The sequence below is a fragment of the Balaenoptera physalus genome (genome assembly GCF_965194825.1).
Source record: "Balaenoptera physalus genome assembly, chromosome: 5".
In the NCBI taxonomy this organism is placed as follows: Eukaryota; Metazoa; Chordata; class Mammalia; order Artiodactyla; family Balaenopteridae; genus Balaenoptera; species Balaenoptera physalus.
Genome location: NC_138884.1, coordinates 136,463,970 through 136,481,581, shown reverse-complemented (window position 1 = coordinate 136,481,581; position 17,612 = coordinate 136,463,970). Strand labels below are relative to the sequence as shown.

At 38.6% G+C, this 17,612-nt stretch overlaps 2 protein-coding genes and 1 long non-coding RNA gene across 4 annotated transcripts in view; 1 reads left to right on the top strand and 2 right to left on the bottom strand.

Moving 5' to 3' along the window:
- Positions 1–8,248, top strand: part of LOC309661001 — a 53,309-nt gene extending 45,061 nt beyond the window's left edge. The window contains exon 2 of the long non-coding RNA XR_014263774.1: positions 7,600–8,248. This is a non-coding gene — a long non-coding RNA (uncharacterized lncRNA). The remainder of the gene's footprint in view (positions 1–7,599) is intronic.
- Positions 1–12,060, bottom strand: part of HSPA4L (heat shock protein family A (Hsp70) member 4 like) — a 51,402-nt gene extending 39,342 nt beyond the window's left edge. The window contains exons 1-2 of one of the 2 annotated variants that reach the window (XM_082462146.1): positions 11,770–12,060; positions 10,358–10,555 (exon numbers count right to left, since the gene is read on the bottom strand). In XM_082462146.1, the coding sequence (XP_082318272.1) occupies positions 10,358–10,555; positions 11,770–12,002 (431 nt within the window). In that variant the 5' untranslated portion in view covers positions 12,003–12,060. Of the gene's footprint in view, positions 1–10,357; positions 10,556–11,606; positions 11,732–11,769 lie in introns of those variants that run through there. The other variant, XM_082462145.1, reaches the window with a different exon arrangement.
- Positions 12,061–13,159: 1,099 nt separating this feature from the next.
- SLC25A31 (solute carrier family 25 member 31) overlaps positions 13,160–17,612 on the bottom strand; it is a 30,229-nt gene continuing 25,776 nt past the window's right edge. Inside the window, 1 exon segment of the mRNA XM_082462225.1 lies at positions 13,160–17,612. Coding sequence (XP_082318351.1) covers positions 17,576–17,612 — 37 coding nt within the window. The 3' untranslated portion in view covers positions 13,160–17,575.

Below are 17,612 nucleotides of genomic sequence, written 5' to 3'. Positions count from 1 at the left end.
GACTTGAAAGAAAATAAAGCATTTTAATATGTATCTGTTTTGTGGAAAAGGACATTCCCAGTATATGTCTATTCTCAATATGACAGCCTGAGTGATCCTCTTAAAGACAAACTCCTCTGCTAAAAACCCTTCAAGGGTGTCCTATCTCCCCAACAGCCAATAAAGCCTTTCATGGTTTGGTTCTTAGCTGCTCTGCTCTGTAACTTCAATCTAGGCACACAGGTCTCCTTGCTATTTCTGGAACAGGGCAAGCACATTTCTGCCTCAGGGGCTTTGTACATGCTGTTCTCTCTTTCTGGAGCATATGCCATGAGCTCTCACTTCTTTCATGTCTCTGGCTCAAATGTCAGCTTATCCGAGACACCTTCTCTATCTTATATAAATAGCATTCTTGCTCCTCCCCAGTACATACATCTCCTGTTTCCCCAATTTTATTCTTCTCCATAATGTATCACCATCTGATACAATTTATTTTTTTACTGACTATCTCCACACTAGGATGTGAATGCCATGTAGGTAGATAATGTATGTCCCATTGCCTTGATCTGCACTATCCAATATCGTAGCCACTAGCCACATGTAGCTAGTAAAATTTAAATTGACTAAAATTAAAAATTCAGTTCCTCAGCATTAGTCACATCAAGGGCTCAAGAGCCAACTTTCAAGTGCTTAACAGCTACATATGGCTACTGGATATGCAGAGAACAGAAAATACATAGAACATACACTGTAGAATATAAAGTTCTGGATAGCACTGGTCTATATATCTGGTACATAACCAAGGTACTTACTGAAAGAAAGGGAAGATGGCTCCTAAGGTTAATGCTCACTTGGAGACTAGGAAGAATACAACTTCACTAGTTTCATAGGACATTTTGGTAGACATATCAGAGGGCCAGATTATACAGTGTCTCAAATGATATATTATAAATTTGAAATATATTTCAGTAGGTTATGAGAGTTCATTAAAGCCTTTTGAATAACAGAATGAACACTCCATGCTTACATATAATACAAAGTGAAAAAAAAAAAAAAAGATCCCAGAACAGTGCTTTTCAAGGGCTGAACAAGATATTGTTATATTGGGGACACAGGATTTTTCAGGGAAGGCAAGCAGTTAGGTTCATTCAGTCAATTTAACAGATGAATGCTGAGTAACTACTACATGTCTGGCACTCTGTTGGGTACTAAAGCTATAATAATAAGGGGAAAAAAGTCAGACATCGTTTTGGCTCCCTTGGAACTTATATTGCTATAGAGTCACAAATGAAAGTAAACTAGGTGGTACAAAAACGGGTACACATGGTGCAATGAGAGTAGACAACAGCACGAATTGACCTAAAAGAGCATCAGGAATGGCTTATTGGAGAAAGTGATGAGATTTGAAGGAAGAGTAAATGATGATGGATTCAATTAGGGGTGTGTTTGGTGGAGATCATTTTGACTACAGGAATGGGTGGAGGGCTAGAAGTTATCAATAATCTCTATCAGTATAGTAGCAGCTGAGACAGAAGGAAAAGGAAATAAGAGATTTTAGGAGCTAAAACTCAAAGGACTTGGTGGTGAACTAGGCCTTCGCAGTGCAATCCAGCAGCCACCAGACACACGTGGCTATCAGCCACATGAAACGCAGCTAGGCTGTATAAGTACCTCACGCTAACCAACTGTGCCACTGGAGCTCCAGTGCAGCTAGTCTGAATTGGATGTATTTATTTTAAGTGTGAAATACACTCTGGATTCTGAAGATTTAAAATTTAAAAAGAAATGTTACAATATCTCATCAATTTTAAAACACTGATTACATGTTGAAATAAGATTTTGAATATACTGATTTAATCAAGTATATTAAAATTAACTTTGCCTGTTTCTTACCTTTTTAATGTAACTACTAGAACATTTTAAAATATGTATGTGGCTCACATACATTATATTTATTTTTATTGAACAGTGCTGGAATAGATAATAGGAAGAGGTAAGTGTCAAGAATAATGTCTAGGTTTCCAGTTTGCATAAGAGGGTAGATAGTGGTGCCATGCAATGAGACAGAAAACACTGTAAGAGGGACACGTTTGGGGATGGACCATCACAAGTTCTATTTTGGACATGTTGAGATTGAGGTACCTTTGAGACATCTAAGCAGATATATATTTAGGACTAAAATGTTAAATGTGATGAACAGATGAACGAAATGGAAGTTACTTTTAATTGTGATCTGGCCAAAACAGGATATAGTAAGAATCAGCGGTTCAGGTGACATCTTCATTTCTCTTGCAAATAACTCCTTGATTCAACACAGTCTTTGCCAGAGTAGATAGATATCTGCATACCTGATACAGCAATCCACGCGGATTGTTGGTATTCCACCCTAAAACTCATCAGAGAAAACATGGACTTGCCATCTCTTAGCCTGCTTTATAGTCCATCTTACTCTCAACTCCATTATTTGGATACACTTCTGAATACTTTTTTCAATACGAGGCTACCAACATTTCAATGCACAGAAAATCTTATTCTTAGGTTGATTCTCAAGAGTTTAACTTCTGTTAGAACACTTAGTTCCAAATAAGATTGATTCAACTATCATTTATTAAGTGCTGTATTCACTGAAATATGTTTTGCACCTGTATCACTTCACAAGGAAAGCTAAACAGTTATCATTATCAGATATTCTCTTAGGTTAAAAGCAGACAACTTTTAAAGTTCAAAAATTTAATGTTCTAGGGGCTTCCCTGGCGGCGCAGTGGTTGAGAATCTGCCTGCCAATGCAGGGGACACGGATTCGAGCCCTGGTCTGGGAAGATCCCACATGCCGCGGAGCAACTAGGCCCGTGAGCCACAACTACTGAGCCTGCGCGTCTGGAGCCTGTGCTCCGCAACAAGAGAGGCCACGATAGTGAGAGGCCCGCGCACCGCGATGAAGAGTGGCCCCCGCTTGCCGCAACTAGAGGAAGCCCTCGCGCAGAAACGAAGACCCAACACAGCCAAATAAATAAATAAATAATAATTAAAAAAAAAAAATTTAATGTTCTAACTTGGAAATACCCAGTTTCAATACAGAGAAAATTCTCCTCACATACTAAAGTTCTTCAAATCCCTTCCTTCAATTTTTTTTTTTTCAAAAAGATTCTAGAACACAGCCATTAAATAAATATCTGCCAAGGATTCTCAGAAAAATCAAAATAAGTTAAATACCTATTCTCTTTCAAAACTTTTACCTGACCTTTAGTAATACCAAGGAAAATACACACATATTAGGTTGATATAAAAGTTCTTATAGAAAAGGATATTCAACAGTTTATCCAACTATGTATCACATAATCCAATTATATTATACTTTTTATATATTATTTCAACTACTATTTAGAAATTCCATTTTATACCTAAAAGAAAAAAAAAAAAAAGGAGAGTTCACAATGCAGCTTAAATCTATTATATCCAGTCTGATGTTGCCACCACAGTGGTAGTCCTAGATTCTCAAAGAATGCCACAAAACTCTAAACAAATAAGCAAAACTTCTGAATGTCCTATATCACTTTTAGTAGAGGAGGGGCATAAAAATCAAATGACAGGATATTACTTGAAGAAAGTTGTACTTGTATTTTCCCTTAAAATCTAAGATTAACTTTCTGTCTCTCTTATAAAGCCTATTTTTATAAAGCCAAGCATGGTTAGGTTGGAGAAAATACATACTGCCAACAGACTATGAAACTTCTCACCTAAGAGGGCAACACTAAATTTGTTTGCTTCTTTATAAAGCAAAGGATTCAAAACCTCTTGATCTTACCATTTACACTTTAAAAATAGCCCTATTTTTTAGAAATCTCCGCTTTCCCTTGCCAGTCCCATGAGACCATAATTACTATTTATAGCCTCTTTGGCTATCATTGAGTAGATGCTAAGAAATACAATAGCTGAATTAATGATATGAGAGGACAATCAATTGGTTTAAATCAAAAGGTCCGCTCCTTACATGGCCAATTTGGCTCTGAATCAAATTGTCAACCGCTGAGCAACTACTTTCAACTATGGTTGCCAAGATGTCTATAGAGCAGGGTTTCTCAACCTTGGTACTGCTGACATTTTGGGCTAATTTTTTTTGAGGTAGTGGGGCTATTTTGTGCACTAGAGGATTTCAGGAGCATCTCTGGCCTCTACCTGCTGGAAGCCAGTAGCATTCCTCCTTTCCCCCTCCCCGTGTGACAACCAAAATAACTTCAGATATTGTCAGATACGCCCTAGGGGACAAAATTTTCTCCAGCTGAGAACCACTGCATCATTTCTCAAATAGTGTTCTGTACAAAATGATTCCTTAGTGGTTCAAATAAGTTGGAGAAAACATTCTTAGAGTGTTTCAATGCCTATAAACAAATTAAGGGATCTGAGAGTTTGACAGTAAAGAAAACATCTAGTTATTATTTCTCAAAATTAACTATCTGGAAAAAAGTTGCCCTAGAAGGGGTGGGGGAGGAATGTTCTCAAAAGGACTGATTGTTGCCATTTCCTTTTTAGCTTGCTACTTAAAGGTATAAAACTTCTACGCATATATGATTTAGTAATAATATAAACTTCCAAATCTTTCAATATGGACAATACATAAAACATTTTAACAGATAAAAATAATAAAAATTCCTTTAATAGTTTCCAAATGCTTCTAGTAAGCGTAATTCACAAATTAGTTTATAACTTGAAACCATTAACAGAAATCACACAGACATTTATATAGGTAGACACAATATTTAAAAAGCTGATTAGGTAAGTTAAATGAGACATACTGTCTAAGTATTTAGATTAATTATTAGATTAGATACATTATTTTAAAAGCTAACTATCTTACTTAAAATTCATCAGTTCAAAGACAAATAGCCATGCACAGTAATTTTAAGTCTTTTGATTATGACTGCCTAGAACATAGGTTTGCAAATTACCCCTTGCCACTTATTTTTGCAAATAAAGTTTTATTAGAACACGGCTATGGTCATTAATTTGTATTTTAGTGACCACATGCTAAAAAGACTACCAATGGCATGAAGCACCTTCAACTCGTAATAGATATTATGTAATTTGTACCTATCATTCCTTGCCTTCTAGAAACTTTTCAGAATTTTTCACCCACAAATTCAAGGCAATGACTGGAGATTCATTTTGTTTTGTGCATAATATTCATACTAAAAGATTTTATAGTTCTAGCTTTGGCCATGCTAAAGTGTGAGATACCTGCCCACCCACTCCTTTAGGCACAATTTCATTTTTTAAAAAAAGGAGGGGGGGGGAAGCTGTTCATTGAATTTTTGTTTGTCAACAGCAAAATATTTTGAAATGTACACTAATGGTAGTGTATAGATAAACGGAATGCTGTACAACCATTAAAAAGATGAGATAAATTAGTCATATGAGCAAGTCTGAGATGTCCACAGTATATTTTGAAAAAAGCAATTACAAAATATGTATAATGTAATTCTACGTTAAAAAAAAAATCCCAGTTATATACATATACTCGCAAATGTATAGAAACACACTAAAGTTTAGGCGGTGTCTGGGAAGAGAAAAAGGAGATTTACTTTATGTAATTCTTCAGTATTTAAAATATTTTAAATCAAAGTTAATGTAAGCTAATAGTAAAACATACAAACAAAACCATTTCATATAGTACAAAGAATATTTAATTAAAAAACTGTAAAAATATTCTCCTACTCCAAACTGCTATTATCATAAAAAGTCCTCCTACCCAGCTAGCCACTGTTAATGTCTGTAGTTTTGTCATTTTCTGTGTACAAAAATTTTTATTTTCAATACCCCAAGGTAAGTGATTTCTACTTTTGTGCATTGAAGAGGACATCTCACATATTTGAGGTGTAGTGTATAAATAATATTTTCACATATTTTCAGATTATACATACACTGGAAAAGAAATAGGGAAAAAGTAATGAAGACAGAAAAACAGAGAATTGAACACTAAGTCGGATCCTACAGAATGTTGATGACAAAACAAATACGTACACCTAACAAAAATGTCTTGAAATAACAGTTTGATTAAAAAGTCCAATTTCCTTATTGTAAAATAAGTTCATAAAAATTCAAAACATTACAGACTATGTATTAAAAGCACACTCTATAAGTCTACTGTCATGAAATATCCATTGTTAATAGTTTATAGTCTTTCCACACTACTTTCCTCCATAGGTTTACACTAACTTATTTTGTGTACATATTTTTTAATGAGTTTCTAAATTGAAACAAGATTTTTACATGTTCTTAAAATAACTTAAAAGCATATTAAAACATTTTAAAACAAGATAATACTTCTTAGAAAATACCCAAAAATAGACGACTTGACTGATATTAAAGATCCTTCTCTCTACAGTAACTGCCCAGACAATTTGTCCCATTACACCCCCCTGAACCCAATATATAGATACCATCCATATGCCAATGGATAATGTAAGGACATTGGGGTTCAGGGGTCAAAGCAGCCTGAAACTGAATCCATTTCACTGCTTACTAGTTCTTGGCCAAGATACTTAACTTTGCTTAAGTCTTCTTATGGAAAAAGATAGTATTATCAAACTCAAAGAACTGGTGTGATATGTGTGACAATGCAAACACAACGCTTAGCACATAGAAATCACTATTATCAATACAGGCAGGCAGCATGTTTTAGCTGACCACATGCTTTAATCTGATACTGAATGAGGATTTCTGGCTGCAGTTTTCTTTTCCCATGTGTGAAACTAATCACTTTGATATAACTGAGTCTAGCATGGAAATTCCAGTCCCTACATCTATACTTAATTGAGCAATACAAACATATCTAAGGCCTTAAGAATGTGCACACTCAGCAATTCTACCTCTAGGAACTTACTTGAAGGAATTAAGGGTCAAAAATTTAGTTATAAAGATAGTTATCGCAGCACTGCTTATAAAAAGAAAATATAAACAACCTGAATATCCAATAAGGGATGAATTAAATTAAGGAAATGATTATACAGACACTAAAACTAATAGTATAGAAATATATTTTATATATAAAGAGGACACCAAATAGAATATAAAATATAATCTACCCTTGAAATACACACACAGAGAAAACCATCTGGAAGTTTTATTTCTGGATGGAAAAATTATAATTTTTATTTTCATCTTTTAACATGCCTGTACTTCTACAATGAACATGTACTATTTGCATAATAATTTTAAATAAGAAAAAATTCAGAAAAAATAAGTTAATATTTTATTCAATTTATGCATGTTAATTTCTTTCTTCCTCTTCAACTTATGCATGAGATAAGAGAGGCTATTACAAGCACTCCCAACTTTACAGAAGGTGAATCTGAAGAACAGGTTTAACTACTTGCGCCTGATCCCTTAATTGTAGACCAAACTTAAGCAATTATCTTTTTCATTAAATTGTCCTTCGTTTATATGTGGGATTCTCCCATGAATCCATAATCAAGTATGTTAAAGGATGAAATAAATGTGAAAAAGTATGGATGTTGAAACCAACTAAATCAAACATTTCCTACCTCTTTTCCACAGGATCTTTTCATCAATATTTTATTTTATTTTATCCTATTTTAATCTATTCTATTCTATTTACCTCAGGTCATGTGGGATATTAGTTCCCTGACCAGGGATCGAACCCGTGCCCCCAGCAGTGGAAGCTCGGAGTCTTAACCACTGGACCACCCAGGAAGTCCTCACAGGATCTTTTTATAATGTATTTGCATCTCATTATATTACCTTGTGTCATATTACCTTGATGTCAGCAACTGGAATATGGAAAAAAATTTTTTTGAAAAGCTAGTTTATGTGTATTATTAAACACTGTGGTGTATTAGAAAAGTTACAGGTCCTCTAATAGTTATGCTTTTTGCAAGACAGGCATTTAACGAATAAATGTCTAGGGATCAGAAGGGGCTATGTTTTCACTCAAAAATGTAAGCCCGGGGCTTCCCTGGTGGCGCAGTGGTTGAGAATCCGCCTGCCAATGCAGGGGACAAGGGTTCGAGCCCTGGTCTGGGAAGATCCCACATGCCACGGAGCAGCTAGGCCCATGAGCCACAGCTACTGAGCCTGCGCGTCTGGAGCCTGTGCTCCGCAACAAGAGAGGCCGTGACAGTGAGAGGCCCGCGCACCGCGATGAAGAGTGGCCCCCGCTTGCCGCAACTAGAGAAAGCCCTCGCACAGAAACGAAGACCCAACACAGCCAAAAATAAATAAATAAATAAATAAAATAAAATAAAAAAAAAATGTAAGCCCTGTAAAGCAAATATACAGTATAAGAACACTGGACTACAGTGAAGTATTAGTTCAGTAACAATAAAAGATATATTCCTGAGATAAATGACAGTACACAGCCACAGAAAGAAGGGAAGAGTTGCTGATACAAAGCTAGGAATACAATCCTTCCACCTTTAGAACTTTCTACTTTGGATTAGGCTCATTAAATCTAGATATTAGAAGTGACTCTCTTACTCACAATCAGAAAGATCATTAAATCTCAGCCACACAGAATTTGCCAATGTGCTTAAGAATATTAACAAAGAGACTTCTAGAAGACTTAAATAAGCAGCCTAATTTCTAAATAACTAACTGAAAGTTTGGCCAGGCTCTTTAAATTTAAAGAGTCATGGACCCACTACTAAGATTTCTGAGCCTGGAAATGCAGTATCTGTTTTACAATTCTGGTTTCTGATCTTTTAGGATAAGGCTTTAAAGATAAGGGGAACGTCCATCCTACCTCTCACTTTTTCTCCATAGGCTAAGTCCCTGAAGCCAAAGACTGCCCCCATTAACCTTTACTCTGCTGAAAGAGGAGAGTGGAATTTCCTAGTGCTTTTCTGGCAGAAGCCCATATCTGCTGTGGCTTAAAACGTTGTAGAGGTGAAGTCATAAATAGTTCACAATTACTACTTCACCTTCTCATTGTGCATAAAAGCCAGAAAAAGATGTAAAAAGAAGAGTTCTAACAGTATTATGAAAATTAACTGACCTATGCTCACATTTGAGAATACAAAGATCCAAAATTTCAGTAAAAGAAATGCAATGCATATAATCTAGAAAAAGGTGGTATAAAACCTTATAGATTATTCTTGGAAAGAAACCGAAGCACAAACTGATTCAAGTAAGCTATCGTCAACATCTCCTTGACATAATTTAAATTACTCATAAAAGTGTAGTAATATAATTAGTTAAAGGCTTAGCTTAACACTGACAAGATTAGTCTTATATTTAAAGTATTGTATTTTGGACCATTCAGAAGGGTCAAATTAACATGTTTAGTTGCCTCTCCATAGGAAATAAGACATGGACAGTTGGTTTCCTCATAAAATTACCGGTAACAGGAGTCTACAATAAGAAGCTAGTTTTTCATACCCTGTCTTACTTAATTCTATTCTTTGCTAACTTCCCAGATCAGAGAAACGATGGAACATAGGGAAACATGTTTCCATGACATAATGCCACTCCTCCTAAGTGTTTCATCAAGTGTTCGTAATGGAATCACTTCACAGTCATGTTTATACAGGACAGCGGCCTCCGACTCCCCAACAGTTCATTCTGTAGAAATATGCTTTTGGTAGGTTCTAACTCCCCCGCTTTCCTTTAATGGATGAACATTACCAATACTTGAGGCCAACGACTCCCATCCCTGATTCTCTCCCTATTAATATACCATTAACCTACGCCCCTGGAAACCGATCCGATTACCTCGAATTCTCAAGGACACTGAGGTAAAAACCTGAATATCTCAATCTCTTCTTTAAAAACAAACAAAAAAGGTTTTCTGGGTCAGATGAACTTGCAACTCATCTTCTGATATTTGCAGTCTAAGCTTTCATTTCCTACTTTTTTGAGAGAAAGCTGTCATGCTGACAGATGGGGAAAGGAGGAAGGGCAGAAAGAATAAACAGTTTTTTTACTGAGCGAGCGGGGATGCCCGCCCGCGGCCAGTAATCCCACACAAGCCCCACTAGGGGTAACCAAAGATCTTTCTCCAGTGTTCCGGACATCGTGGTGGTCCCACTCCAATCCCTTTCCCGAAAACTAAAGCAGGGCCGCCGGCGGACAGAGGCGTGGTGGGCGGCGTGGGGGGGGGGGGGGAGGGGGGCGTGGGTACAGAAGGGAGAGATGGGCCAGCTATCCGAGTTAAGTCTCTTGTCCTTGAAGGAGAAGCAGCTGTGCGGAGCGAGTACGTCCGACTCCCACCTGGGCCCGCCAACCCGCGGTCCCTAGAGACTGCAGTTGATGGACTGCACCTGTCATCTCCGAGTTCCGCGCATCAGAAGAAACCAGCGGGCGGGACAAGCGTAAGGGTCGGGAGGAAACGTTTCCTAGGGTTATGACCAGACAAGGCACTTACGGGGTACACCTGTCGCTGTACTCATTGGCGATGGTTTCGATGCCGCCACTCCTCGCTACTGCGATGTAGCAGTTGAGAAAGCCGAGGTCAATGCCGACCACAGACATCCCGCCACCTAATGGTCGGGGGGATGGTGCTGAAGCCCTCTGTGCGGGGACCGCGTCCTCTCCTAGGCTGTTGCTCCTGGAACTGCGACTCCTACGAGAAGCAAAGGAGAGATAACCCGAAGTCGCTGCGCATTAAAACGAGGGCAGCACGTCGCGGAACCCTGGAGGAGCTGGAGGCCGCCCGCGCCGCAGCCTCAGCCACCCAGATCTCTCTCCACTGCGGCTCGACCGCCTCCAACCGGCAGTTACTTGGGTCTGCGCCTGCGCGTTCGGTCGCTGGGGAGGTGCGCCAGCTCCCCCTCAGCGCCCGAAGCTGCTCCCGGCCTCGACTTCGGCCGCTTCCGTCAGCACTCGGGCAACGGCTGCCCGAGGAGCTGCGGGTTCGAGAAAGATCTGGAAAATGGAGGCGGCTGAGGCAGCCGGGAGTGGGAGGGAGGAGAAGGGGGAGCGGGGAGGATCGGGCAGGAGAGGAGGAGGGGAAGCAGAACTGGCTAGCTCGGTCGCCACCGCGCGGCAGCGGGGCGCACTGCGGCTGGGCTAGGTGAGAGCGGCCGCCGGCGGTTTGCCCACATGTTCGGAAGGACCCCTTCCGATTGTTTTGGCAACCGGGGGCGGCCGGTCGCAGGGGCAGGACGCTGCCCAGGCCTGCCCGGAGTCGGGCGCGCAGCCTGGCGGATGCTGACCCGGCAACCACCTCCTCGCTCTTTCCCCCCGAAGGGCCCGCCCGCCGCCCCGCCGACCCCGCCGCCCCGCCGGCCCCGCCGCCCCGCCGGCCTCGCCGCCCCGAGGCGCCCACGTGCCGCCGGCCGGCGCGCCCGCAGTCCTGCCGCGCCGCGCCCGCCCCTGTGAGGTGGCTCCCATTGTGCAGCCGGTAGCGGCCTCGCCTCGCCCTAAGGGGCGCCGCCGATCCCGGGGGGAAGGAGTCCTTTACTCCTCACAAGTGACAGTGTCTCGTGTGAAAGCCAACGGGACTTTTTTTTTCCGCCTCACCAGGGCTTGAGATACCAAAAAAAAAACATGTCAAGAAACAACACACTGACAACTTTCCCTTCGTGTAACTTCCCTCATATCATCCTAAAAGGTGCAGTCTCCTCCACTAACCCTTACCTCTGAAAACCAGTTTTACAGGAAAGTAACCTTACGTCTGTGTGTCGCTATGACACCAAGCAAGCCTGTGCATGGCCTCCAGCCTCTGCCCTTTGGTCTGCAGAAAAGAAGCCTCCGCTGCCCCAGCTGTCTGCTTTCTTCATTTGATCAGCATCTGTCGTCTGCCTGAAGTTTAACCAAGATGTACTTTACACTTACGAAGTTTGGCTGTCCTGTTTCTTCTCATTCCTTTCTTTGTGAGTTTCTTCTTCCTTCTTGTTCACTTCTTCCTGGCTTTCCTGTTCCTTGTCATTCGGTGCTTCGTGGTCCTGTCCCTTGTCGTTCAGTTCTTCCGGGGTTTCCTGTTCATTCTCGTCCAATTCCTTGTGTGATTCCTGTTCCTTCTCGCCCGATTCCTCATGTCTTTCCTGTTTCCCATTGGTTGGTCTCATGAAAGAGACTTTTTTACGAGGTTTTTTCGTATGCTCATTGTCCTTATTTGTCCACTTTCTAAAAGAAATTAGACTTCTTACCACTATCAATGCTGCAACAGCCGCAGCAGCAAGGGTGGCTATAGCTCCTGCTGCTGTTGCTATGAGGAACGTGAAATCCATTTTCAAGGGCGGTACTGTGGAAACCGCAATGTCATGTTTTGGCTCTGGTCTTCCTACGTTAAAGAATCACACCACTCTTCCGTCTCACAAGCACACCGGAGAAGTTGGTGACAACCGTCGACGCCGTCCTCTGTCCTCTCTGACGCGGCGGGTGTCGCGGCCTCGCCTCCCAGCAGGCAGTGCGTGAGCAGCGCGGGGACTGGGTGCCGCTGCTCCCAACAGACCCCGGGTCCCAGGGCTGCTGGGCGGCTCCCGGCTTCTCCCCACTCTCCTCAGGTGCCCCTGCGGCCACCATCCTATTTAGGCCCGCCAACGTCTGGATTTAGTCCAGAATATCCTTAAATTCTCCTAGGGCCATTTATTTCTCCATGCTGTGTGTACAACTTGAGGGTGTGAGAATAATTTTCCTATTAAAAAAACGCAAAATATCGGAGTAAAGAGTTGGGGTCAGGAGCAAGGGAGTATTATCATTACATTCTCTACATTTACTGGGAGGAAATGAGAGTACCTCCTGGCTAGGTTTGGGGTCACATAGACTTGGGTTGTAGTCCCAGCCTCACCTAAGTTAGTAGGTGACCTTGACCTTCGGCAAGTTACTTAACTATCCAAGTCCCAGGTTCAAAACCTGTTAAAATGAAGACGGCAAATACACCTATGAGGCTGTTTTTATTATTAAATAATGTGAGCATAGCCACAATGCCTGGAACCAAAAAGGCCAATACGTGGTAGGTATGCCCAGCTGCTGCTACAACATAGGAATTACGTTGATTTATGTATATTGATCAATGTATCCATCAATCCTGCTGTATTCTCATAAATTCTAGTATTTGTAGAGTTCCTTGGATTTTCTGTATATAGAACCATATGGCCTGGGAAATAACCAAATTTTTTCTTCATTTTTAATCCTACTTCTTGTTTTTTCTTAATTATGTTGCCTAAGCTCTTCAGTACAATGGTGAATATAAGCTATAGCGGTGAGCATCCTTGTCTTGTGCTTAATGTTAAAGAAGATACTTCTGCGTTGATATAAAAAAGCTAAAATTATCCTCTTTTCCTTGCTAAGAGTTTTTTCTCATAAGTGGATACTGAAACTTAAACGCTATTCATCATCTATTGAAATGATCTTTTTTTCTCCCTAAATCAGTTAATGTGGTGAGTAATACTAATAGATTTTCTAATATCCCTGTATTCCTCGGATAAACCTGTTAGGCCACCCATGATGGTTCTGTTTTTAGATATACTGGATTTAGTTTGTGATTATTTTGTTTAGAATGTTTGTATCTATAAGGTTTAATTTTCCTTTCTTTACTCTTCTTGTTAATATCAAGATTATACTAGCTTCATAGAAGAAGTTGAGGAGGTTTCCCCTTTTTCTTTTCTCTGGCAGTTTTGGTAAGACAAGCCTGAAAACCATCTTGGCCTGGAGCTTACAAGTAGATTTATGACCATGGGTTAAGTTTCTTTAGGGGATATAGTCTTTGTTTTCTATTATTTCTTGTATCAATATTGATTTATATTTTTATTGAAAACTGACCATTTCATGTAGACCTTCACGTTTGTTGACATAAAGCTGATTATTCATTTATTCAAAAAATCTTTTCTATAGCTATATGTCCAACGTTCTCATTCTTAATATTTGAATCTCTTTTCTTGGCTCCTATCACTAGTGGTTTCTTAAAGTGCTTTTGGGTTTCTTGCCTTTTTATTATGTCTTTGTTTTCTATTTCATCTGCTCTTTATTATCTCCTTCTATATTTCTTTTTTTACTTTGTTCTTTTTCTAACATCCAGCTCATTAATTTTCAGTCTTTCTTGTTTTCTAATACATATATTTGCAGCCATAAATTTCCTTCTAGATACCATTTTAGCTGAATCTCTACCTGAATTTTCAAACAGTTGAGCTAGAAGAGTGGGCAATGGAGATAAAAAAAAAAAATCAGCTTTACTGATATTAGAGAAATGTGTCTATGGGCTTATAATTATTGCACTCCAGAATTAAGCAGACTTACCTGCCTAGTTATAGTAATATACCTAGTTTTACATTGGGGCCTGCCCCTGAAAAAATGCAAGAAGAGACCAAAATGTGTGTAGGCTCCCAAGAAAACTGAGAGACTAAATTATTCCCCAATTCACCAAGTTACATTACTTCTCCCACCAAAAAGTCTTTTACAGCCAGTGTTTATCTTGGTTTACCAATATGTTTACCAATTTGTTTACTTCATTGCTTCTTGCATACCTCTTTCCTTCTGGGTTTTCTTTCAGTAAAGGTCTCTGAATGGTGAATATTTTGTTTCTAAAAATCTTTAACTCTTGAATAATAATTTGGTTGACAATACAATTCTTGATTGACAGTAACTGTCCCTTATCTTTTGGCATCCATTATTATTGATGAGTCTAAATAGTGTTCCTTTGCAAGTCATGAGTTTTATTTGATACTTTGTAGTTTCATTAGGATGTGTCTAATGTGGATTTTTAAAAATATATGTACAGCTGATTCACTTTGCTGTACAGCAGAAACTAACACAACACTGTAAAGCAACTATACTCCAATAAAAATGAACAACAAAAAAATGATTTCCCAAAGTTATACAGCCAATAAGAGCTGAGTAGGGATTTGATTCCAGAGCAGGTGTATCCTGTTTCCTGAAAAGAGGACTACTGCAAGAACCAGATGCTGACCCGATTCCAATGATGGAATGAACAACAACTACCTGTGCCTCTCTGGGCAAGCCACAGAATCTCTGGGGTGTAGTTCCTTCTTCTGTAAAATGAAGATGGTGGATTCTGCATTCTACAAGGCCAACTGTGAGCTCTCAGGTTATATTATCCTAAAGTATACTAGTTGTACAGTATTAGTAAAAAGAACTTTAAATTAGATATAAGGAGTCCAAGATTTGCCACTAACTTTTGTGATTTGAGGCAAATCATTTAACCTCCCCAGTTATTATCTACCTCACTTCAAGGGTTATTTCTAATATGTATGTCAGTGCTTTAGAAATCTGTGTAATACAGCACAAATATAAAGTACTATCCCATCATCTTCAATAAAATTTACAGCATTAAAATTTTTTAAAATTTACCGGGAATTTTTTATTAACCTGAGGATGGATAGATTTTTTAGGTTCTGGACAAGTCTCAGACACTGTCCTTTGATTACTGCCTCTCACCCCTTCTTTTCAGTTTCTTCTAGATCTCCTATTAGAATGTGTAGGGTCTCTTTATTCTAACTTGTATGACTCTTAGCCTCTTTTTGTCATGTTTTTAATTTCAAGCACTCTACCATTTCTAGATGTTCTTTCAGACTTGTCTGTTCTTTCATACTGTACTATTTGTATTATTTTGCTTCCTTTAAAAAAATCTATTAATCATTTTAAACATTCTAACTTTATAGCCTTTTAGAGTATTTTATCACATTTTTAGTTCTTAGAGTTAGGGTGCTAATTGCTAATTCTGATTGTATCTACCAACTCTCCCACACAGTGCTTGTTTCCTCATATGATTTGTTTTCACCATGAATTCATCCTCAGTAAGGCTGCTTTTTCTGTGGGATTTTTGCATGCCCTGGGTCATAGAAGTGTCCCAGAGAGGTTTTGTATTTGTTTCTGTCAGAGCCCTGAGGAAGTCTCACTGGTCCTAGAACAGTTTTACTTATTCAGTTTGGAGTTCCTGTATCACAGATAGTATTTATGTATATATTCTATACTTTGTTGTGACACAAGCCTGGGGGTTATGATTTCTCACAGATGACTTTCCTTTTTCCTACTCACTGCTTTGAGATGGCTGGCAATCCTCCTTGTCAATTTAGGTTTGGTGCCTATCTTCCTAGTTTCTCCTCTTAAATAAAACTCCTTCCAACCTTTCAACTTTATTGGACAGTTTGTGTGGTTGGTAGGCACAGCATGTTCAGTCTCAGTCACCTAGGTTAACATTTTATTTTCTTTTGTCCTAACTATATACATGTTCCAGGATTCAAAGAACAGGCTTTTGGTCTAGCAATTTAGTAAGTAAATTCTGTTTGCTCTCTATGGATGCCATTCAAGATTTTAAAGACTTTTTGCCTCTAAGCATGTTCCTAAACAAATCAAAAACTTTTATCTTTTCTTAGTTTATCTTTATACGGGACACTATTCCTAATATTTTATTATTTTAACTGATTTTCTTTGGGCCATCTTAAATCTTCCTTTTGTTGTGGTAAACAGAACTACTGACAGTATAGAAGCATCTTCTATCTTGTTATATAACTTTTTCCGTTATGTTGACCACTGCAAGAAATCATGTTGAGAGTTTTCAGAAGAGTTAACTTTTTTCCTCAAGTGATAACACCAGTATATTAAAAAGTATAGTTTGGATTATTTTCCGTGAAATATACTTTGCCCTGTGCACCAGTAAGTTCACTCACCCTGTTTTGGTTTTGCCCACTCACAGCCTCACAAAATCCTTCTATAGTTTATCCCCATTAGCTTAACATTCCTTTACCCACTAAAACTTTAAAGTCTTGGGGATTTCAAATGTACTGTCTTCTACAACATTTCTGAAAAACAAGACAGACTCCTGTACAAAACCTTGAAAACCCTGCTTTCTGTCTTTAAGCCAGTTCCCAATTCTAACAAAAATTTGGTTACTCTCTGCTTATTAATAAGTTAGAATCAAGGAAAATAAAGCTCAGGCATAAGTTTTAAACTTCCTTTATTATCATCAATACAAAGTACACAAAGTAATTTTCAAGGGGATATTTTTGTTCCAAGATATATTCACATTAGCAAGAGTTTATTTTATAGATAAAAGTTAGCAGATATGCCATTTTTATACCTTTTACTTTCCAACTACAGTTTGCAGTGTCATTAAAGTCATTATCAATTTTTTTATGATCAGATCTAGAATCTGTGCTTATTAAAAGCTATATGATACCATAAACACAATACATAGTAATAACCTGAGCTGCTTTAGTAGAGATGTTGTAGAATAAAGCTTACTTATGCCCATAGATATCATGATGACATCTCCTAATAAGCTTTTAAGAAATATTTGTCATATCATATGATTTTAAAAGATGGGGAGACAGTTACATTAAAAGAATATCATTTTAAAAGAAGATACTTTCACTTCTTAGATTTTAGCATTATAAATTTTACTTTTTTTAATCACAAAAGAAAAAGATTTTAAACTAATAAAAATAACAGGTACCACTTAAAATAAGTAAAATTTCTCATTCAAGTGAGTTTGAGTCTAAGTAGGAAAGAAACCACATTTATTTGATTTTTTAGTATTTAAATCCTTGAAAAAAGCCTATGCTTCACTGCAGAATTAGCACTTTAAGAAAATACTGACAGTAATAACACACTATCAAAATGTACACAAATGGCAGCTATGTAATTTGTATGTTTAATAAGTTAACTATATCCATTTTTCAATTTAATCTCCTGATGAACTACCTCCAATATCAATATTA